The sequence below is a fragment of the Dermacentor silvarum genome, chromosome 6 (genome assembly GCF_013339745.2).
Source record: "Dermacentor silvarum isolate Dsil-2018 chromosome 6, BIME_Dsil_1.4, whole genome shotgun sequence".
Lineage (NCBI taxonomy): Eukaryota > Metazoa > Arthropoda > Arachnida > Ixodida > Ixodidae > Dermacentor > Dermacentor silvarum.
The window spans coordinates 60876395-60899721 of NC_051159.1; the positions used below are offsets into that span (position 1 = coordinate 60876395).

At 49.8% G+C, this 23327-nt stretch overlaps 1 protein-coding gene across 1 annotated transcript in view; it reads left to right on the forward strand.

Moving 5' to 3' along the window:
- Window positions 1–23327, forward strand: part of LOC119456685 (uncharacterized) — a 128168-nt gene that overhangs the window by 474 nt on the left and 104367 nt on the right. The window contains exons 2-3 of the mRNA XM_049669021.1: window positions 5607–5745; window positions 12001–12222. Coding sequence (XP_049524978.1) covers window positions 5607–5745; window positions 12001–12222 — 361 coding nt within the window. The remainder of the gene's footprint in view (window positions 1–5606; window positions 5746–12000; window positions 12223–23327) is intronic.

Consider the following 23327-nt stretch of genomic DNA (forward strand, 5'->3'; position numbering starts at 1 on the left):
CGCCATATGTGACGTCATTCCTATTTTATAACAGCGCCCTTCATTATGATTGCACCATCTCCCGCTTAAGGGGACGCTAGCACAAACGCGTTAGAAACGTGCAGTACTCTTTAGTAAGGGGGAGAGGCCACAGCATCTTACGCAGCCGTTTACACATGCCGGAACGTGCACCGCGTTTGCCGACGCCATCAGCGTTTATGAATACGGGGGTATAGTGCCTAGAATATACTTTCTAGGCACTATAACGGGGGTAACGCGGAGAGGCCACAGCGTCTTACACCAGCTTCTTACACGGGCCGTAACGCGCTAGCACAAACGCGTTAGAAACGCGCAGTCTTTCGTTAATGTTGGGTATTTATTGCCATCGTGGTGCGTTGTCCATGTGCGCTTCGTGGCGTAGTGGTTAGCGCCGCGCGTTCGGAAGCGAGGGACACAACTTCCGCTACGGACACAACTTTAGGAATTTTTTTTTTCTCATAAAAGTAGACGTGGCTATACTCGCGGACAACTTTCTGTGGCAATGAAGGGAAAGCTACGGGCGCGTGGCTGCTGCACATGTGTTACCGCGCTAAGTAGTCCGGCAGCGTTTGGCAGTGCTTTTGGTTGCTCGGAACAGACGCTCGATCGACGCAGCTTCCACGTGCACCGGTTTCGCGTTTGCCTAGACGCGGAAGGGAAAAGCCGCAAAATAAGTAAACTTTTACACTCAGTGATGTGTTCTGTCTTATTTAGCTGTTGCTAATAAGCTGTTTATGTTTTCTCTTCCCCAGCCTAAACCAACGTGGATTAAAATGCGGGATTCTTTTCAGAAGCGTTCTCACCTGTGCGCACTTTGCCTCCGTAGCTTTCCCTTCATTGCCACAGAAAGTTGTCCGCGAGTATACCTACTACGACGACGACTACTACTACTGCGACTACTACTACTGCGACTACTACTACTACTACTACTACTACTACTACTACTACTACTACTACTACTACTACTACTACTTCTACTACTACTACATACTACAGAGGAGGGACAGACCCACACCCTAAGGAGCTTCGCCCCTAAAAAGTGTTGCGTACCTCAGTGCACCAACCGAGCGGTGAAGGATGAGATAAGCCTTGATTTGTTTCCGCTGGACGCGCATCTTAAAACGAAGTCGGCGGTGAAGCTGCGGATCGGCAAGCCTGTGACTCCGCCAATGAAAGTTTGTGGCGCACACTTTGTCGCCGAAGACTTCTTCTGGAGCAACATGCATCGGTTAGCAGAATGCGAATCGTTGACATTGTTCACGAAAGCATAAAGATTACGCTTTTACGATGTGGTAGTTAGTTGTAGCTTACGTGAACTGCGGCACGAAAAGACAAGCTAACAAGTTCGCGCCTATGCCTTACTACGTCCGAACGCTACTGCTACAGCTGAATATTTGTAAATAAGGCTGCCCAAACGCTCCCGCAACAGTTGTTTATTTGCAGCTGGTGACTGGTTTTCGAGCGTAACTGACGGAGCGTAACTAGGTTCGGAGCTTCGTGCCGATCGCTAGCTCTGTGGTATATATTTGTTTGCACTGATCTTTTTTTTTTTTTTAATTGATTGGAAAGCAAGATCGGTGCAAAAAAAAAAAAAAAAAAAGCAGATTGGCGTGCAGACACGGACACAAGAGAAGTGGACACCACAATGCGTTGTCCACTTCTCTTGTGTCCGTGTCTGCACGCCTTACCTATTTTGCATTATGAATCTTTACCAACTAGCTCAGCTCTCTGTCGTTCCACGATCGGTGTACGTTTTCTTACTTGAACCGAAAACTCCAGCCATAGCGTTCGTTCTAGATACGCTTCGCGTCGCATGCATCATTCAGAAAGGTTAAGGGCGTCATTCGCCATAAAATAACAAGCACGCACGTACTTCTCGTTATGCGCGCTTTTGGTTAGGCAGCGGCATTCCGCAGCCGATGAGAATAAAATCTGAAAAATAAGAATACACTCGGCGTGCGACGAGAATGATGAGAAAAAGCCCGGCGTGCTACCACACGGACGCGCAGTCGCCTATTCTGATACTCTCTCGGTCCGCCATCATGGATCGCCTCGCACGCCACCTGTAGTCCGTGTGCATTGCGAATACACAGTATGCATGCAAACCAGAGCTACGGACAACTACGAGGGACAAGGCTCGGCCCTATGGTGCTTCGCCCCTAAAATGTAGTGACGTCACTCCCTGCTTCGTATGTTACAGTTGCGGCTTCCCGGCAACTGCAGCTTATGCAACTATAATATTTACTAGGAAACGCTTACGGCGGACGCTCTGCGCGAAGGCTAACTTTCTGGCTTTTTTTCTTTCCGCCGCACGGCCAGCGCTGTCGCTGCCGTGGAGGCGAGCGCTATCTGGTGGTGCTGCAGGAACCAAGCGGCGCGCGCCTTCCGCTGTGATTGGTGGAGTTTTTCCTTTTTTTTTTTTTTTGTCGACGGAGACTAAGAAATCCCGGGATCCTAGTCATACACAGCTTCGATGTAAAAATGAATAGAAACATTCCAAAACACCCGCCGTGGTTGCTCAGTGGCTATGGTGTTGGGCTGCTGAGCACGAGGTCGCGGGATCGAATCCCGGCCACGGCGGCCGCATTTCGATGGGGGCGAAATGCTAAACACCAGTGTACTTCGGTTTAGGTGCACGTTAAAGAACCCCAGGTGGTCCAAATTTCCGGAGTCCCCCACTACGGCGTGCCTCATAATCAGAACTGGTCTTGGCACGTAAAACCCCATAATTTTTTTAAACATTCCAAAAGAATCCTTACATAAACGGCCCCAGGACTGAAAAAGGCGAAAGAAACCAGCGAAAAAAACCAAGACGCAGGACCAGAGGGAGGCAAACACGCACACAGTCACTGGACTTACAACTGATTTATTCGAAGCATCCACGTACTTTTAAATACAGCTCTTCCTGTTCAAGCGCACGTGCAGAAGAAGCCAATCAGCCACATGAAAGAATTCTTTCATGTGGCTGATTGGCTTCTTCTGCACGTGCGCTTGAACAGGAAGAGCTGTATTTAAAAGTACGTGGATGCTTCGAATAAATCAGTTGTAAGTCCAGTGACTGTGTGCGTGTTTGCCTCCCTCTGGTCCTGCGTCTTGGTTTTTTTCGCTGGTTTCTTTCGCCTTGTTAACATGAACCAACTAGCCCAGCAATTCACGCTTCTAAGGGACTGAAAAAAAGACACCGCATAACCACGAAGTGAATGATTATGAGTGGGCGAAGTACCGGGGGATCATTCGGTTAACCGTGAATCCCACGACGCCGGCAAGCGGACCCAGAGGCGGCGGGAGCGCGGGAAGCGGCGCCAAAACGCCGGAAGCGTTCTCTACCTGAGGTTGGTGGCGTCGATGCTCGGTTCAAGCGCGAGCTTAGCGAGCCCTCAGCTCCGGGTCCGCTTGCCGGCGTTGCTGTACTGCTGAAACTTTGCGAGCCCTCAGCTCCGGGTCCGCATGCCGGCGTTGCCATGCTGCTGCAGCTTCGCGAGCCCTCAGCTTCGGGTCCGCTTGTCGGCGTTACCGTTTTGCTGCAGCTTCCCGCGCCCTAGACTCCGGGTCCGCTTGTCTGCGTCGCCGTGCTGCAGCAGCTTTGCGAGCCCTCGACTCCGCTTGCAGTTGAGCCGCCACTCTCGCCTTTTCATTCATAGCGGGCGCGCCGTTATCAGAAGCGACCGTTATCATCCATGGCTGAAGAGAGAGAGAGCGCGCGTCGGGAACGAACTGCCCTTGTGCACCGACCGTTATCATCCATGGCTGAAGGGAGAAAGCGCGCGTCGGGAACGAACGCCCTTGTGCACCGCAGTGCCCCTAGCGGACTCTATGCAAACCAGAGCTACAGACGACGACGAGGGGGGAGGGGGAGGGACAAGGCTCGGTCCTAAGGTGCTTCGCCCCTAAAACCGGGCTGTCGGTTGAACTATAGCTGGGCAGCTTTCGCGGAACAAAAACGAAGAAACGGAGAACCTCGGTTTGTGCTCGTTGAAACGAAACGCATGGTGCGACGCGGCTTAAACGGGTCTGAAAACCAGCTGCGTTCAGTGTTAGGTACTCGAATAGTTCAAACAAGGCCATGGACACAAACACAGAGCACCGCGCGCATGTGTGCGTGTGTGTGTGCTTGCCCTACTATAACATACCTTACAATGTCATAAGCTGACATTGCAACCGCTATATGCCCCTTATGTTTGTTATTTTGTCTGCATAAAGACCCTGCTAACGAATTTATTGTTGTTATAGTAATCGCGCATTTGAGAGGTTTATTTCTTGACGTTGTGTTTGATCGGTGGGTGTAGCACAGTGATGCAAGCGCAGTGCGCAGCTGCTCTCGGGGTGCTTCAGAAAATGCGTTAGAGATTCCTTAACTATAGGAAGGGTGATATATTGTCGTGAAATAAGTTGGCACGTGGTGACACTGGCCCCTTGAGGCGAGAACGACGAAGTTCGTGGTTGCGCGCGCGCTCTCCGAGGTCCAGCCATCATTAAAGGCTGACGTGTTTTTTACCTATCTGTTGCTGGTCAACTATTCTAGCTGTACTAGCTGGGTGACAATATTTAAGCGATTTCTTTCTGGGAGAGAGAGAGATAAAAAATGATTTAATGAAAGGCAGGGAGGTTAACCAGGACTGAGCCCGGTTGGCTACCCTACACTGGGGGAAGGGAAAAGGGGAGAGATTAGGAAAATAGAAAGTCCGCTGTTGATATCGCCGACGTAGCAACAGATCTCTGTTCTATCACTGATGATCAATCAGTCTGGATCATAGAGGGTCACGCAGTCCTGTAGTTTTTAAAAATAGCAGCAGCGCTTTTGTGGCCTTTTGCAGCTGTGATATTCGAGGCCATGGTCCTAAGATCTTGCTCAAGGTGAACGGTCTTCTGTCTAGCCTATTGAGAACGTTGCAGAGGTCATGTCTTTCGTTTTGAAAAGATGGATTTTTTTTTTCAGGAAAGCCTCCATCACCGAGGCACACATTTTGAAATGACTCGAGGTAGTAATTTCACAGATATACCAACTAAACTGATTACCATAACCAACTGGCTAGCATGAAGCGAGCGTCACTATCGAGTCGCGATCTCGGTCACATCGTATGCTCGCTTGACGCTGAGGCGTAAACAGTCACGTACGTCACTCATGGTCGTCTGCTTACGGCGTGAGAGTTGCGCTCTTCAGTAGTTCGGTGTCGATGTTTATTTTCGTGGGGAGAGGAGGGGGGCGGAGGTGAATCTAGATGGAATTAATTATGCAACAAAAACTAGCAGCGCCAACTTCTTGCATGTCTGTAAACTGTTATGAAGTCCCCCGATGACGGGCTTCAAGTCTTGGCATTGAGAACAATCGTCTGGCTGTGTTGGTTAAAAAGTTAATTTGTCAAACTTGCATAATTACCTTGTATCATTGCTACTTAAAGTTATTTTAACATGCATGCTTTCTTTTTTTGGTAAAAGCAGTCCCGAGGAATTCGCTTAAATATCGCATTTGCAGCTATATACGTTGAAGGTATTCGAACGCATTTTCTGGAACTCTGTATAGCCCTTTCTTTTTCTATAAAATTGTGTTAGACCTGTTCGTGACGACATTGTACATTGTTAACTTCTAGGAGCAACAAGTCCTTGTCCAAGACCATCTATAAACAGCACGGCTCCCACACGAGGACGCCTGAGCAATCCGCGCCGCAACCTGCGCAGCAACCGAGAAGGATACCTGCAAAGTCACCAAGGCCGAATTGGCAACCAAAGGTACGGCTTATAAATGTGGTTGGCTTCTGGCTTATAAACCAGAAGCCAATTAACGTCCCATCCCCCAAAGTGTCATTGCCAGAGTTCTGCTACCCACATCAGTTCAGGTTTCTTATGAGTTGCCTCTACCTTCTCACTTAAAATTTGATCGTGGCTAAAAGCTTACTGGATCATTGTTGGCCCGAACGTGCATGGCCTTCAATTCATACTTTCGCTTTATTCCTGCAAATCCTGACAGTAGGAGGACAAGCGCATTAGAAGCACCAGCGGTGGCTACCTCATCCGTATTTTTTCACTTCAGCATTATTTTTAATTTGCACTGTGAAGACCATGCACCGACATAATATATTTAAATATATACACACGACAGCGCCCTGGCGTCTAGCTACCAGGCTGCTCACAACGCTTGCGTGGTGAAGAGCATCGCCAGCACATCTGGGGGGCCTAAATGCAAGACTTGCATGTATGCGCTCCCATGGGAATCTCTGGTGTATATACGAGATGAGACTGACGGTAAACCGTCGGCGTTATTCAGCGCTCAGTGGAATATTAGATGACGTTGTAGCTTGACGTGTACTACCTCTGCTCGGAGCAGTGCATATATACACACAGCGCAGGAATGCTATACACGCACAACGCTCACGCTAGCAGTGGAAAGTCGATTGAACGTATCGTTTAGGGTGCGTCGACAATGCTGTGCCGTTTTTGCATAGATACTGAAACGCACGACAACGCCGACGCCAAGAACGGCTCCAGTGTATAGCAATAGAAAAGAGGTCATGAGTGACTTGGTCGCACCTGGATCATTCCAAAATGAAATGAAATTATGGGGTTTTACGTGCCAGAATCACGATCTGATTATGAGGCACGCCGTAGTGGGGGACTCCGGAAATTTGGGCCACCTGGGGTTCTTTAACGTGCACCTAAATCTAAGAACACGGGTGTTTTCGCATTTCGCCCCCATCGAAATGCGGCCGCCGTGGCCGGGATTAGATCCCGCAACCTCGTGCTCAGCAGCCCAACACCATAGCCACTTAGCAACCATGGCGGGTCTGGATCATTCCAGTGTCCCAGACCTGTCGCTCGACCATCTCTGATTTTCCTTTAAGAAATGATTCCTATTTTAGCAGCTTGCTCAGAGTGATTTCCTAAGATATTTTTACTGAAAAAAAATTAGGGCAGCTTGCACTAGTGGTAAAAGGCTGAGGAAATGCGTAGCCGGGAGTCGACCAAGGTTTACGAAGTTTTGCCAAGTTTTTACCATGGTATTACTATGTTATGCAAAGAGTTTACGAAGTTTTGCTATTTATTGCTATGTTATGCTAAGATTTTTTTAGGCGGCGCAAACGATGTGCGGGGGCACGGAGCTTTATACGAAGGCCGCGAATGAAGCGGCGCGCAGTGACGTAATAGATAGTTTTAGTTTAGCGTTAGCGTAATAGCGGGGTTACGGGAAATAGCGTTACCGTTCCGCAAACGAACTTTGCAGAAAGAGAGTTTTAGTATAGCGTGATAGCGTAGTTTACGTGCGGGACGCTATTCCATTACGCTTTGAATTTCGCATACATAGGGGACCTAATTCTATGTGTGTGTGCGTCCGGAAAGTGCGATAAGCAGCGCAATGGAAGTCAGGAGCGCGTTGTATTTTTACTTCACATGTCCGTCGATCTGCAACGAAACAGACAAGCAGTACAAGCTGTCTACCATAGCCTCCGAAATGCTCCCATCTCAGAGGCCATATGCTGTCGTCGCGCCTATCTCCCGACTTTATCGACAGGTGGCGCTCACATCTCGGAGAAAATTTCTTTCGTTAGGCTTAGGCGCGTTCGAAACGAGAAGCGATCTCAAAAACTCCGCTAAATTATCCATAAAAACATATTGTCGATCCTGCCTGAAGGTAAGCGAAAGACATTTACGCAGTCATTTCCTACCAACGAAGTGAATTATTCAACAGCAACTCCAACTTCAGTTCGAAGCGGGCGGCCGGGACCGCCGTCATGTTTTACGTACACTACGTAAACACGCTAACACGGTAACGTTAACTCTGAGAAATAGCGTGCGCACGGTAAACGGTATGGCTCGTTTAGCGTTCTGCGCATGCGCATTTCGATCCCGCTATTCCGGTACGCCCGCTATTCCGGTAACCACGCTAAACTAAAACTGTCTAATGGCTTTTTATTGCGATAGCAATTATATGGACACTTCAACCGGATTTCTGCCGTCGCCGTCGTCGTCGCCGTGAGGTTCCGTATAGATAACATCTTCGCCGTGCGCCGTATGCCCGAGTGGGAGGCGCGCTATTACGGAGAGCGAACGCACTCAATCTCCCACGCGCAAGCAAGGAAGCGGGAAGCCAGCGGCTACACGGCTGTGGAAGCTTGGCGATGTACGGGAAGCGGTGGTGCAGAGTGGCGCGGCCGGGCGCAGACATGCCAGGTGGTTGCTAGGCGACGTATAGTGACGTCAGAGCTAGGCGCAGAGCGGCGAGGAGAAGCGATGCAGAGGTCGGAACGGTGACGTCACGACACATGTGCGAAGCTCCGCGAAGCCAGGCGCAGCTGTGCCAAGTGGTTTCCAGGCAACGCAGTGACGTCATAGCTCGGCGGAGTTCTTGCGAACGATTTTTAGCCGAACCTGGAGCTTAAAGAGCTACGCTGTTAAAATACATTCTTTTCACGACCCGCCGCGGTGGCTTAGCGGCTGTGGCAAGGTATATGTAAACTGGTAGCTTAGCTTCCATAGGAGCCCACATGTCGAGACAATGGCTGGTCGTTGCAACCGTCGCCATCTGCATATCGGGGGGGGGGGGGGGGGGACAACTAACAGCAAACAAAAAATAAAAAGTGACGTCACAACCGGAAATGGCAATGTCAAGGTCTTGCGTTGCTTGGCGCGAATGTTTGAATTTCTTTAGCGTCCGGTATTTCGACCGCTACGCCAGCAGTTATTCTTTTGAGGTTGAGGCAAGCTTACGACTCGCCTCAGCTGAAGCACCAGCGCGTCATTAAACTATAGGAGTGGCGTATGTGTTGATGTGAACATAATTAGGCTGTTATTGACGGCAATTGTTCCAGTAGGTTCCTTAGGAAGGTGAGTGAATACAATAGAAATAAATTACAGTGGCACAGAGGTTTCAAAAGCAACTTCACATTTATTCGTCTAGAATAATTCAACCAATATAAATGACCAAACAAAACTTATTTCAATTGATGAAAAATACTACGGTCAGCACACAGTATCGTTATTTATAGCAACATATGCGAAACCTTTTCACAGAATCATTCGCAATTCCGTGTGACACCATGTATTCATATCCAACAGTTTTTATCAGACAAGACAACATTGCACCACATTATCATTTCGAAAACATTCGACTCACTAATTTTGCTTCCCGTCGGACACTCAGGGCCTGTGTGACGGAGAGTGAACGGACATAGCGCGACGTTTGTTCGCGGAGCGTTCCGCATTTATCGTCACGACGAGAGACAGCGCAAGGGCACAGCGCGTCGGATGCTGTAGCGGTAACTTGCACGATAAAAAAAAAAAAATCTGTACTCACACCTTTCGCCAATGAATGCCGTGCTCTAGGCCACGCAACATTTGAAGTGAAGCGCACGCCACACTTTGAACAAACACGCAAGGAAATAAAACAAAAAAAAATCGGATGAAACCGCCGCGTTCAGGTGAGCAATGCCATTCCGCACGAAATAATAGCTGGTTTGCACAGTCTTGCCAAGTCTTGCGCCAGAATCACTGGTTGGTAGGGGTCACCAAGGACGAACTAATAAATTGTAAAATAGAAACAAAATTAACATTTGTTGTATTAGTAGAGGAAAAGTATTTGAAACAGAATATTTTCTCGTATTACAGTATTCTGATTTGAAATTCTCGAACACTTTTTTTAACATGGGTTTCCTAGTTTCAGTGTAACCCCTCCCCCCCCCTCCCGCTATGACTAGTCGCGCTTCAATCGTGCTACAGTGGCTAGAATGTAATCGTGCACCACTTTCTGATATCTCTGGCGATAGGTTTTGCGCGCCTTTCGTTCTAAGCGTCGCGACCTATTTAGATGGACCTTGGCTGTGGTGTTGCGCTGCGCGGTCGCGGGATCAAATCCCGGTCGTGGCCGCCGCATTTCGGTAGGGGCGAAATGCAAGAACGCCCGTGTCCCGTGCATTGGGGGTACGTTAAAGATCCGCTGGTGATCAAAATTAATCCGGAGTCCCTCACTACGGCGTGCCTCATAAGCATTTCGTGGTTTTGGCACGTACAACCCCAGAATTCAATTCAATCATTCTTTTCACGTGACGTATGCGCATTCAAAATTTTCTCAAGCACTCTAAACATGGTTCTGCAAAAAGTTCGCGTACCGAACCTACAAGGATTCGTCTTCAATATGTAAAAACTGCTTATTGGCAACTTCAGTCAGAAAATGTGTCTTAGGAGTCCCGAATTCTGACAAAACTTTACCCGCGTGACCATTTTTTCCTGGCAAAAGTACTATTGATTTGTTTATTGTAGTTGCTTTACTGGATTGTCCCAGAGCTGTATAACTGACTAAAATTATTTAAACGCCAACACAGTAAGAATTTTATTGCGATAGCAATTATATGGACACTCCAAGCGCATTTTTGCCGTCGTCGTCGTCGTGAGGTTCCGTGTAAAGTCCAACGGCGATAAAATCGTCGCCGCGCGCTGTGTGTGCGAGTGAAAGCGTACGAGGGTGAGCCGGCAATTGCTGCTCAATGTAGCGCACGCGAGGGAGGAAGGCAGGCGAGATGCGCGCGGTCTTTCGCGCGCGAGGCATGGTGGCGAGCTGATGGAGAGGAAGGGGGGAGGGGGGTGCATTCTGCTCTGTCGGCTGCTGCTCACAACACGGCCGCCGGGGCGCAGTACCTTGAAAGCGATCCGCGATGTGGGCGAAGTGCGCGCCCGCGCGGGCCTCATCTTCAAAGCGAATCAGCGATGGGGACAAAGTGCATGCGCCGAGTGCCGGTAGCTTCGTATGCGCTGTGCATTCGACGTTTAGTTCGCGTTGAAGCGAGACGAGAGGCAGCGCGAAGGTCAATTTTCCCGCTGCTGCTGGCGCGCTTTCTTACGTCGGCGTTTTCACAGCGAGTTTCCGCGCTCATTGAGCGAGATGTGTTCATTTTTACCTGTGCACAGGCGTGTGTGACGGGCATCACTGCTCCTGCAAGGGGCGATGGCGAGTCGCTACGAGTCGATGTGACGCGCCCTTGGGTGTTGTCGCCGCTGACAATGGTGGCACGATTTCTTCGGGACGAAGTGCCGCTCTCGTCGTTGGTGGAACGAAGGCGTGCGAAGAAAAGCGTAGTGTCGCGCAAGACTGACTGTGCGGCGACGATGGCTACGAGATGGCGCCAGAGTAGCGCGCGTCGTCTGTATGGAAACAAAAGCGCTGCATGAGCTACATGTGTAGGCTGCTGTGAATCGCGCCCACTCGGAACTCACGCGCTGCCTCTCCCGATTAGCGAGGCGGTCGTGCCACACTTCGCCCCGTTTGCAATGTGCCGCACGAGACAGACTGCGCGCGCAAGCTACGCTATACTGACAGCGTTCTCTTCCTAATAAAAACCGTGTGCCTATGTAATCGTGATACGAAGTATTGACACGCGAAATAAAACACCTATAGAGCTGCGCTAAAATTTCGCATTATAGGGAGTACCGTAATCGCCAGTGAATTTTTTTATTCCTGCTTCCAACAGGGAGTTTTATTTGCTAATAAAGAAACTTACATTCTAGCGCTGCGTGGTACAGCGGGCTGGTGAAATTTTGTGACTCTGTCATAACTCAACGGTGCCAGAAACATCATTGTGCTACAGGAACTTTCAAAAAGCACCGTACAATAATAGTTTCACGTAGACTTCGTCGCCGTCTCGTCCACGTCTGCCGCAGAGATGAGAGCTCTCGCACTGTAGTAAAACGCAACGTAACAAGGGCCGGTGTAATGCGACGATTCCATTCCATTCCATTTTTTTTGTCATCAGTGAATAGAGCGGCTTTGCGGCCACGTTATGGCCGGGATCGGTCTACCGTGAACTACCGGTAAATGATGAGGAACAGAGTCCAGAGCTAGGAATCCTCGCATTCTCCCGGTCAAGATGTCACAAACGCTGAGCGCTGTATACGCTGTTAACGCCTACGTCTTCCCGTATTACTTCTGCGCTGTGCCAGCGCTGTAGATAGGCGCTATCTGCCGTGTGAAGGCTGTGTTTGCGGTGCTTCGCTTTTCAGCAAGGCTATCCGAACCAGCAGCAGGAGTTGGCGCCCGAAGAGGTCTCGGTCTTCGACACCAAGTCGACGCCCTTCTCTCTTTCCGATGGACCACGCCTGCCCTCCTCGCCCATGCCGTCCAGAGCGCGTCGTGGAATCGACCTCTCGACTACGCACTCGTCCTTGGTCGTTGCGTCACGAGCGAACGAGTCGCCGGACTTCCCGCAGGCACATTTCCTGCACGTGAGTACGCTTTTCGTAAAACGCTTCATCCGCGAACTCATCTCACCTGTTACTAAATTTGTACGATTCGCTGAGTATTTCGAAATACGGCTGTCGTACAATGTTATCATACTATCATAATAATATCGGAAAATTGACGTGGGTGTTCAATCGGTAAACGCACATAGCTATCCGGTCCAACCTCTGGTCTCATAATGCAAAAAGGTAAGGCGTGCAGACACGGACACCAGAGAAGAGAAGTGAACAACACGAACGCCGGCGTTCGTGTTGTCCACTTCTCTTGTGTGTGTCTGCTCGCCTTACCTTTTTGCATTATGAATCCTTACTAACTAGCTCAGCTTTCTGTCATTCTAAGCTCTGGTCTCATTTCGTGGCGTTGAGGGTTATTGTCATGATTATCTATTAATGTGAATGTCATTCTTTGCCTATCCTTCAACTGTTTTGAGTCTGTCTGTCTGGTCTGGTCTGGTCTGATCTGGTTTCGTCTGGTCTAATCGTCTTACGCCAGTCAATTGGCCCCGGCTGTCTATAGTGGCTTGGGCCACTATGAACGTGCACCTGCATGGTCGTGATGCGACGCGTGGTCGTTTCGTTGTCATTGCAGCTTCATCATATCTTGCTCTCGTCATGACATCGCCGTCACGCCTTCTATCCCGACACAGTGGCCTAACAGCTTGGCCCACTTGGTGTGGGCTAGTGGTCGTGATGCCTTCGTGGTCGTTGCATCGCCGCCATTCTAGCTCTGTCATGCGACACTCATGCCGCCGTCGTCGTCACGTCATGTCGTCACGCAGCCATCGTGTAGTCGTCGTCACTCTGTCGTTTTATCGTTGTCATCACTTCGGTAACGTCATCCCATTGTCATACAATCGTCCTCGTGCAGCTTTCCTCGTTCCATCGATGTCACTCTTTCTTCGTCATTGTATTGTCATCATACTGCCGTCATTCAATCGTGATTATGCCGGCCTTGTCATGCCTTCAAAGCCACAGTCGCTATCATGCCTCCATTGTCAGATCGTCGTCGTAATGCCGTCGTGGTCGGTCGGGCCATCATTGTCACTCCGGCTTCGTCATCCGACTCTCGTCGTCGCCTCACCATCGTCGTCATACAGGTTTCATGATACAGTCATCGTCAAGTCATTGTCATCAAACACTTGTCGTCATTCCATTGTCCTCATGCCTTTGTCGTGCCATCGTCATCATACAGGGGTGGTCATGCATCCATTGTCACACCGTTGTCATGCCATCGCCGGCCGTCATGCCGGGTTCGTCGTGCCATCGTTATCAATCTCGCTTCTTCATCCGGTCGTCGTCATATACCTTTGTCGTCATACCGTTATACAATCGTCATAATTTAAATAATGGCGTTTCATTGAAGCCATGCCGTCGTCGTTATACGCCTTTGTTGTTTGATCGATATCATTACTTCTTCGTTATTCCATAGTCACTGCGTAAGCGTCACACAGTCATCGTGATACCTCCGTGCTCATGGGTCACCTTGGCAAGCAAGTGCCGTAGCCAAGTGGGACGATACCGCAGTATGATGGCACATAGCCGAAGAAACGAAAGTATAATAATTACCACTACACGTGTTAAATAAACATGACTTCAGGAATATCATCTGTCGCTACATTGCTCGATTGCTATTCGCATTACCATCGATAGTGATCGCGAGACGAGTTCTGCCGTAATTTGTGTTCTTTTTTTTTATTGCGAAGCATTTCTTGGCGAACATTTGCCCCTTTGAGAGCATATATCTATCTAGCCACCTACGCCTTAGTGCTCTCATGGTCGTTTCGTTAACTTGGTATGTACCAAAATTGGGATAGCATCACAAGAGCGTATGACAAACATAAATGATAGGTCATGACATGAATGTCGTGATATGCGTGTCATGTAGGTCATAAAACAGCCGGCTCTGATGTCTTGATGCTCTCATGGTCGTTTCGTTAACTTGGTAGGCTCCCCGCAAACTGCTTCGCCTAACATCGATTCCCACAGGGCGTGGGATTTGCTGTCTTTTTTTTTCCCCTGAGTTATAAGAGTCCCGTGCCACTTTCCTGAACACATAATTGTAGACGATTACTTGACTGATATGATACACAACCTTCCGTAATTGTTCGGAGCACCGATGTGCTCAGTGTTTCTAGTTCTGCCCTTGATATCACTGCTATAAAACGCAGTATGGCGGCACGTGCGCCGTCACGCAAAATTGAACCCTTTGATGACGCATGGTGACGTGTTGGCATGAAGCCTGCCATTTTTCGTGTGTAATTATGCGTGCTATGAGAAACTGCGCAGTCTTGAACTTAGTACATGCTAAGAGATTTAACAAAATCGATGCTTGTTCATGCAACAAGCTTGCCGACCTAGTTAAAGAACTTTACGGTTATCAGCTGCCTGTTACTAACCTCTTGTTAGCAACTGCTTCTGGGTTTTGTTTATTGCCATTGCCTCTGCACACGCCAATGTGGTTCAGGGATGGTGACCAGTGGCGCACCGACGGGGGGTGTTTCGGGAGTTGTAACCCCCCCCCCCCCCCTGAGGCCGACCTAACCCCCCCTTTTGTTTAACCCTTTGTCTTTCCTTGAGCATTAGAGTAGTACTGCAACTAAGATGTAGGACGCGCAATCGTCTGCACACTCGCAAAAAGAGCATTTTTTGACAATTTCCCGTGAAGAAATTGAAATTAGTGCTGTTTAGATGGTATTGGCAAACTAAACTGTCAATCCCCCCCCCCCCCCCCCCCACTGGCAGAGATCCTGGGTGCGTTACTGATGGTGACGTCCTGCTGCATAGCCTGAATTCAAGGGCGCTACTCACGCGTGTCCGTGGCGGCAGCATTCTGATGAGCGCTGAATGCAAAAATGCTCGTGTACGAATACATATTGGTCAAAATTTATCCTGATGATCCTGATATGCGGCGTGGCGTCCCTTAGAGCCTAAATTTGGATTTTCGCTCTAAGACAGTGAATTACAACGTGAGTAAAAGTAAGGTAAGATTGGTACGATCCGCTAAAGCACTTTTACTCTAAGTGCGCTCACTCGCACAAAATATCAAAAGAGAGTTCTCGGCAGGACTTACACGATTCTTGTTGCTCTGAACTCATTTACTGCGCCAGCAGCAGTCTTTCAAAGCGGATACCGCATTTCCCCAAGAACTGCTATTCGACGCCCGCTGAATTTCGGAAGCCACAACAGAGATGGTGGTCTCTGTTGTGGCTTCCGAAATTCAGTCGTTAGCTCGTGTAGCTACCAGCTGCACAAAGCACATGTATTCCATTAGAAGTCTGTTTTATGGGAATAGCTGATGATGAGGAAGTGAGCGGACCTCTGTCCAGTTATCATAGTATGAAAAAAGTGTTGCCCAAATCCACGCCGCAGCGATGGTTTCCACTGAGTAACACACACAAAACGCGAAGGCTATGCTTTTGCTGGCGGTATACACCGAAAGTCATTACGGAGCTGGAAATACGTCATAGCCGCCATGTTTTTTTGCTATAGACCTCTTATTGCTATATCTGTTCGTCGGTAAACTTGTCTAATTAGCTTAATAAGGCAACGTCGTAGTCAAAAACCAAGCCGTCATCGCCTAATTAGGCGCGATCAGTGACGTCATCACGGAAAACCCGTAATGTCGTTGACGAATTTATTATTAATTTAACCTAATTTACGTATGCAATAGTCAAAAGCATAGTCGGGCCGAAACGCTTGTCATGGTGACTCCATTAGAGTGTTTTAGCTGAGCGATTGCTGTCCGCTCCGCTCGGACCGGCATATGCTAGCAAATGCTACACAACCGCTTAGCGGGACCGCTATTGCGCTTGCGCACAACGCTCGTACCGGCAGCGGAACGAAGACCGCATCCCTCGCTCCGTTACAAAGCCGACTGAGCGGAGCGCGACAGCGTGTCTACATGGCCTCTTCGTCGTTTTGCAGCCGAGTTGATAGCGCGTTCATAGAGAAAGAAATTCAACAAGAGGGGACACTCGGCCAAAACTGGCAACAGGAAACACGTCACCATGCGTCACGCTATAGTGTTGATGCCGAACGTTAGCTGCCGCGAGCATCAAAAAAAAGTAAATCAAATTAAGTTAACAGCTAGTTATTGACTTATTTTTTAAACTCTTTGCCGCGAAAACTAAAACGTTTTGTGTATAAATGAACTTGAACTTTGCGACTTATTTTTCTTGCCTTACCTAGCGACAGGCCAATGACGCGCTAGATGCATGCGTCATCCGCCAGACACTCCCCCCATAGAGAAAGGAATTCAGCAAGAGCGGACACTCCCAAAGAGCCCAGCGGCTGAATAAAACCCCTATATATAAAAAGTAGCGCCATTCTTAGATGATGCCGCCACCGCGCTCACCCCGGCGGTTCCTCCTCGCCGCATCCTGTCGCCCCTGCCTTCTCCGCTCCCCCATTGGTTTGGCGCTGAGCCGTGCTCCCTCAAGGGCTGCAGAAGATAGCGCCAACCTTTCCCTTTCCCTCAAGAACCACTTACCACCCCCATTGGCCAATCGGTGTCACGTGGAAGCACGCGTTGCGCTTTTGTATATATATTTTTTTTTCTTTTCAGCGCGCTCCGACTGCCATTCTCGGGCCTGTGCGACGAAAGTGCTGTACGCACAAAGGGATCAAACGTGTTAGGGGCAAGAATTTCGTTGTGATGGCATGCTGCTGCGCCTGAAGTTGCCGCAACCGACAAGGCGTGGGCTAAATGCTTTTTTTGTTTACCATCCGGCGAGCGCAAACGCTTGCTGCACACTTGGTATTTGCGCCGTCTCGCATCGTCGCGTTGCTACTTCCGAAACGGCATTATTAAGGCCAGTTACTGACTGACGAAGCAAAATCGCACCTCAATAACTGCTCCGCAGGGCGCGATCCCAGTTTTCCGCGGATTTCCTCTGGTAGCGCGTTAGCTGTCGTCTGCCACGGCAGGCCCGACGTACGTGGCGCCACTGTTGATATCGCGCCTCGATCTCGCTGGCCGCGCCGAGCGCGACAGTGGAACGGAGGAGGAGGGAAGCGGATGGCGCTACTTTTTATATATTGACCCTTTTCTCGGTGCTCCCGTGGGCGCTGCCATGTTTGATCACGTGGTGACGCGTCCATTGCTTGCCTCAGCTGCCTCGGTTGTCTCCGCGTTTACAATGCAAGCGCGTGACAGCCGGCGCGGCGCAACAAACATCCGTTTCGACGCATATCGTAGACGGTGACTGTGTGGACGACACGAAGCTTTGGCCACAGCTTTAGAGGACATGTAAGTGCTTTCATAGCTCATTACGCCTAGTCCAAACGGCGCGAGCAGCGTATACGGTGCTTGCACTAAAAGCGAGGCTAGAAATGTATTCCAAGCTGTCCAAACTTCCCGCTTATGAATTAAATCAGGATCACTGTTCTCGTTCTTTATTTGGCAAACATTTTGAAGCAGCAGTTTGTCATGTTTCTGACTCAGTAATACTAAGTTCCTCGGTGAGGCTACTATCTGATTGTTTATTTTCAGCCTAATCGCGCTCGCGGGTGTGCTCTGCTGCGATCGATTTGTTCTTGCGGCGCACAAAACTTGGAATGTAAATGTTCTGTACTTTGTGGTAGCTTGTAGCGAAGACGTATTATCACTAGTCCGTCGCTTACTCTGTGTACCGTCACGAAACGTTCAGCTTCCAACATTCGTGTCTGTGTAGTCGCAGTCACTCACGCTTTCAGCACATTGATTCAAGTGTGCTCGCATTCACTTATTATTGATACGTTGGGGATAGGGTGCGTGTAAGTTTGCGTGCGAGTAGGGGTAGATGTGTGTAAATAACTTGCGAAAAACTTACTATGCCCGTAAATGGCGTTACTTCCTTTTGTAATGAGCGCTACTCACTCTTAAGTGCCGACGTTGCGGTGTTGAAGTCCTTTCTTTGGAGGTTAGCTATACAGCGCTGGCGGATGAATTATCCTTTTTTATCCCCAAGGAAAGCCGTGCATCGCGAAGGGCCGACAACACAGGCAGTCCTTATGTAGCAGCGGCGACACAGGTTGATTCCATTCCTTAATATGCGAATCACTATTTTTGCAGCTAACTACTGCACACGTCTTCCCTTTATTGTTACACATTTTGCAGCATGAATTGGGCACAGTGCATGAGCGAACACCCACTTGCATTTCCGACAGCTGATCGCATAGTAGCAGGACAGAAGCAGTAGTGGTTTCGTACTCGTGCGCATTCGCTGAGGCAACGTATGGCGCGCCGCCGAAAGCGCCATCTCGTTGCTCTAGAGCAAGCGGCTCCACGAAAAGGGTCAATAGGGGTTTTACGGCTCAATTGGCTGCAGCGCGCCACGCGGTCGGCATCAATCACTTCCGGTTTTGGGCGCGCGCATTTTGAACGCAAACTAGCAGGCCGGCTGCGCCCCCCCTCCCCTTTTTTTTTGCTCTTCGTGCGGAATAGGTTTATTATTTGGTAAAAATGATTGCGAACGATCTTGTCAAGTCCCATAGAATCTGTGCCACGTGCAATTTCACAAAGTAGACGCAAGACCCTTTGTGAAATGAGGAAATATATATTTTGCTCTATATAAAAGCTCGTTCCGCGCTTCTTGTGCGTTCATCCAACGTTGTGACCCCAGGTAAGCAGTTAGTATGAAGCTCCACGGGACGGCATCAGCTGAAAAAAAGTAAATTACAAGCATGTTACATTTACAAGCATGTAACAGCATGTTACAAGCATGTCATTTTGGTATTAGACATAGCCATACTGCGTGTAGAGTCGAAACGTGCGAAAGCGGTGAATGGGCGGCATTACAAACAAAAGCAATTCGCTTTTACATACATGGCGTAGAAAATACCCGACTCATCCCAAACAATACCATAAAATATGAAAACATCTGATTTCGAAGCGTTCCCTCATTTCCGGGCATTATTTCCTGCACTTTAGCAGCACAAAACACGGGCGACTTCGCGTTCCCAAAACTTGGCCATGGGCGACGCGACGGTATACGCTATATACATACACAGACGGACGCAACAGAGGCTCCCAGCTGGACCATGCAAGACGTTCGCAGAATGCCTTCTACTCGCACTCGACAAATGCGTGGGTGCAAAGCCTGTTTTCAGTCCTTTAGAAGACGTAATTTTCGAATGACAAGGCTCCGATATGTTCCTCGGCGTTATCTTTCGCGCGTTCTGCCGGCGCCAGCAACACACACTCATGTTATCACTCTTGGCAATCGCCCATGGCGTTTTCGACAGGCGTGAGTACCGAAAAAAAAAGTATATGTTGTTGCGGGGCCACAAAAAACGTCACAAACTTGTCCCTCTAAGATTCATTACTCGCCAAACTAACTTTGTCACCACGACCGAGCTGCTTATCGCTAACTGCGTCACAGCGCGCTGCGCGGCCAGTGTGCCTCAACAGAACCGAAATAAGTTACAATAATCCCCTATAGGAAGCTTCGGAAACATGTCTCAGCACGATTCATTAACTCAAATGAACTGCGCCAGGATGGCCGAGCTGTTTTTTCGCTAACTGCGTTTAAGTCTCGGTCCCGTGCCGTAAGCCTAATTGCGTCGTAGACCGTGAAACAAGATTTCTCACCTTTCCGCAGTCCAATAGTGCAGTGGTGTCTTGTCCCAGTGCGGAAGGAACGCAAGAATACGCCGGGAGCCCAAGAAACCAGGCTACATGAAAAAAATGTGGTTGATCCCTCTTATATAGGAATCGGTATAGAACACGAAAGTGAAACGTGTCTTCACAGAAGTAGTGTAATGTTTATTGCACATTGATATATAATGTCTATTGGTGTTTTGTGGCTAAAGCGCCCTTAGGCGTTGATGCACCCACGCTGACGCCTGGTGGCACGTCTCCTCCATGACGACTACCAACGTCGATGACCATGAGCAACCGTCGTGCATATGGAAGCTGCACTACGCTGCACACGCTAGCACAACGCGAAAGACGAAGCACGTAACTGACACACTAATACAACGCGCAAGACAAAGCACGTAACTGAATCGTCACCGAGTCAAATAAGCGCGTACAGCGCGTCGTAATTGCAGCCTCCGCGATCAACTTCAGAAACATTTTCAGAGCTAATTGCGGAGGCCACGCTCCGCTGTGCTGAGTACGGTGAACGCCACCTAGGTGGCGTTGGTAGTGCTTCTTGATGCCAGCGTCCCTTCGAATGCTGGCATCGAGGCGTCGTAGTGCTGAGACCACCGAAGCGTTCACTGTCGGTGCGCGTTAGTGTCATAATGCAGTACTTCTCTTTTCTGCTCATGGGCGGCGGCAACGCCCCGAGCAAGAGCGCGGGTACACGGAGGAGTGTTAGATATATAAGGCGCGTCTGTGTAGCTCTCTGCAAATGCGTTTGTGGCGCAATGGGTTAAACGCTCGGCGATCTATCGTCGCGGACCGAGAGGTCGTGGGTTCGATTTCCAATTTTGCATGTTTGTGGAACTTTTTCTTCTGGTTTCTTTCTTTGTATTATGTTCCATGACGTATTTCCGTGACGGAAATACGTCAGTGAAGTCTTGGTGGACCCCGGCATAAAACACTTTCGTGTTAAAAAAAAAAGAATAGAGAGAGACGGGCGGGTCGCCGCGCGCGAGCGCTCAAATGCGCGCGCAGCCACCCTCGCTGGCCTCGGGGAGCATAGAGAAAACAAGAGGCACGGCCGCTGGATAAAAAAGTTGCAGTGGCTTAGCTCGGCTATGCCAGGATATACGTAGCGTTAGCAAAGGTTCAGCTGATTATTCTTAGCTTTCCTGGTTGTCTCCTACGCTCAACCGCTAATTGCCAGGCAACTACTTCGGGATCCGATGAGTCAAGCTTCTCCGTTCTTCTGCGCTGTTGAGCAGCATTTGCGCTCTCCTTCTCCATGGCTATACCACACTGGCAAACGCCAGTCAGAAGCGCAGCGGCTCCAGCGCAGTGTCAGACGGCGACTGCACAGCGAGCGCGCGCCGGCGCCAGTGCGTCTACCACGGCTACGACGTCACTCCTCTGGAATGCGCAGACCGGCGGCGGTGAGTCGCGCGCTGCGGCGGCGGAGTGCGCGAGAGGTGCCGGCTCCGGTGGCTCCGGTGCGCAAGCCGTGTGACATCACTGATCCTTGCACATGCGCAGCACGGCTCTTGATGTGCCGCGCGAAACGGGCTTGGCTAGGCCAGTGTAGCTAACGCTACAAAAAACAGGTGCGGCCCGTTGCGTCGCGCCGAAACGGCGTCTCGGGCCTAGTTCGCCACCCACCCGCTCTGGCGCCAGTGCTCGGGTACAGCCGTTCACGGAGAAGCGCTTCCACAGCCGCGTTGGCCGTAAATAACGCGTTTTATAGCTGCACATTACAGGTTGAATATTGAAATCGTTATTAGAAGTGCCGATTGCTTCACATATGTGAAAAGTGTGCCCAGGAGTGCCAATCTTTTGTAGAGTGGGTCTCAATGCTCTCCATGAAAGCTGCCCGCTCGACTCACCTGAAATAAAAAGAAGTGCTCGATTACGAATAATCGGGAGTGGATTTACGTGTTTCATCAAGACGAAGCAGTCAGTGATGCAGGCACTTAGGAGGGTGTTTTTTTATTTTTTTACGCTCTGCTCATCTTGGATCTTGCCCGTGTTTCCGAGGGGCATGTCTCTTCCAACAGCTCCACTCGCCCCCGCGCTTGGCATGAAACTCACCTTGTTAACCCTCTCGTGCAACCTCCTTCCCCCCCAAAAAAATTGTTGGCTACGTGCCTGACGTTAAGTCACGAATTCGAAACCACACCTGAATGTACATGAGCGTGTGGAAAATTTATAACTGTATGGGTAGGCGACAAAAGTGCGAAATGATTCGACGAACACCTTAACACATTTACTGCAACTTTATTGTACATAACAAAGAGCTTATTCACAGGCGGAAAACCTTCCTTGACAGAGGTTTATGCGACAGCGTAAAAACTCGCTCTACAGTTGCATTTGCATTCCCAGCCCTATTCGCTATAAGAGGCCTCAGCAACGTTTTAAAGAATACTTTTTAAAGCTCCTCAGTGTGAGCGTGGTCATTTCATTCACATATGAATTGTCCACAGTGAGTGAGATGTGGAAGCAAGGCTGACGTCAGAAGGTGGCACAACTTGCTGCTTTTTCTGACGTCGTCTGCCTTCATGACGCGCTGAACAAAGGTGCAGGTAAACATACCAGCGAGCTGTCGCTTGGCTCCCACTTGCTTCCTTTCCCTGACGGCCCTTGGCGAGAAATATTCTTCATCCAGGCTTCCCGACGCTGTAGATCGCAGGGGAATTCGTGGTACTTCACAGTAGCGTCTCTTCTCCCGTTCGAGTTGCACAGCGGCACACAACAGCTTCGCGGCATTACACCACTAGAAAAAACCGTCTGCCACACGCGTGCACTCCAAACAACCGTAGTCAAGCACAGAAAACCTAAGGCAAGCTGCCACACACACGATCACAAAAAAAAAAAAAAAGACGAGAATGCGCACGAAAGAGCACACCAACACGGATGGATGGATGGAAAAACTTTATTAAGCGAGCGAGTTTGGACCCTTCAAGGGCCCAGGGCCACCGCACAGCCCTCACATTACGCGCATGTGTCCAGGCCACGTAGGGCCATAGCACTGGCACCCCGGTTTACGCAGCGAAGTTGGGTGTCCAGGTCCTGCGACGCAAGGAGGGCCTCCCATTCCTCCCATGTTCCGATGACAGGCTGTCCCTGCGGGGGAGGATCGGCAGGGCAGCCGAAGAGGATGTGGTCTAAGGTGGCGTGCGACTCTCCATAGAGAGTGCACTCTGGCGAAACGAGGCGGAAGTGGGATAGGAGCTGAGGGGTGGGAACAGTTCGGGTCTGGAGTCGCCTCCAGAGGATTTGTTGGGAGTGGGATAGTCGGGAGTGGGGAGGAGGGTAGAGTCGACGGGCAAGGCGTGCTTGTTGGTTAATTTCGGAGAACGTGTGCGCCCGCTCCCTCGAGAAATCCCGGCTGGCCCGGGCTGGGGTCGCCATTTGCCCGGCTTACAAGTCCTCGGGCTATGTTATCGGCGGCCTCATTTCCGGGATTGCCAGAGTGAGCAGGCACCCACACGAGCACAATACGTCTATCAGAATTTTGGACCCACATTCG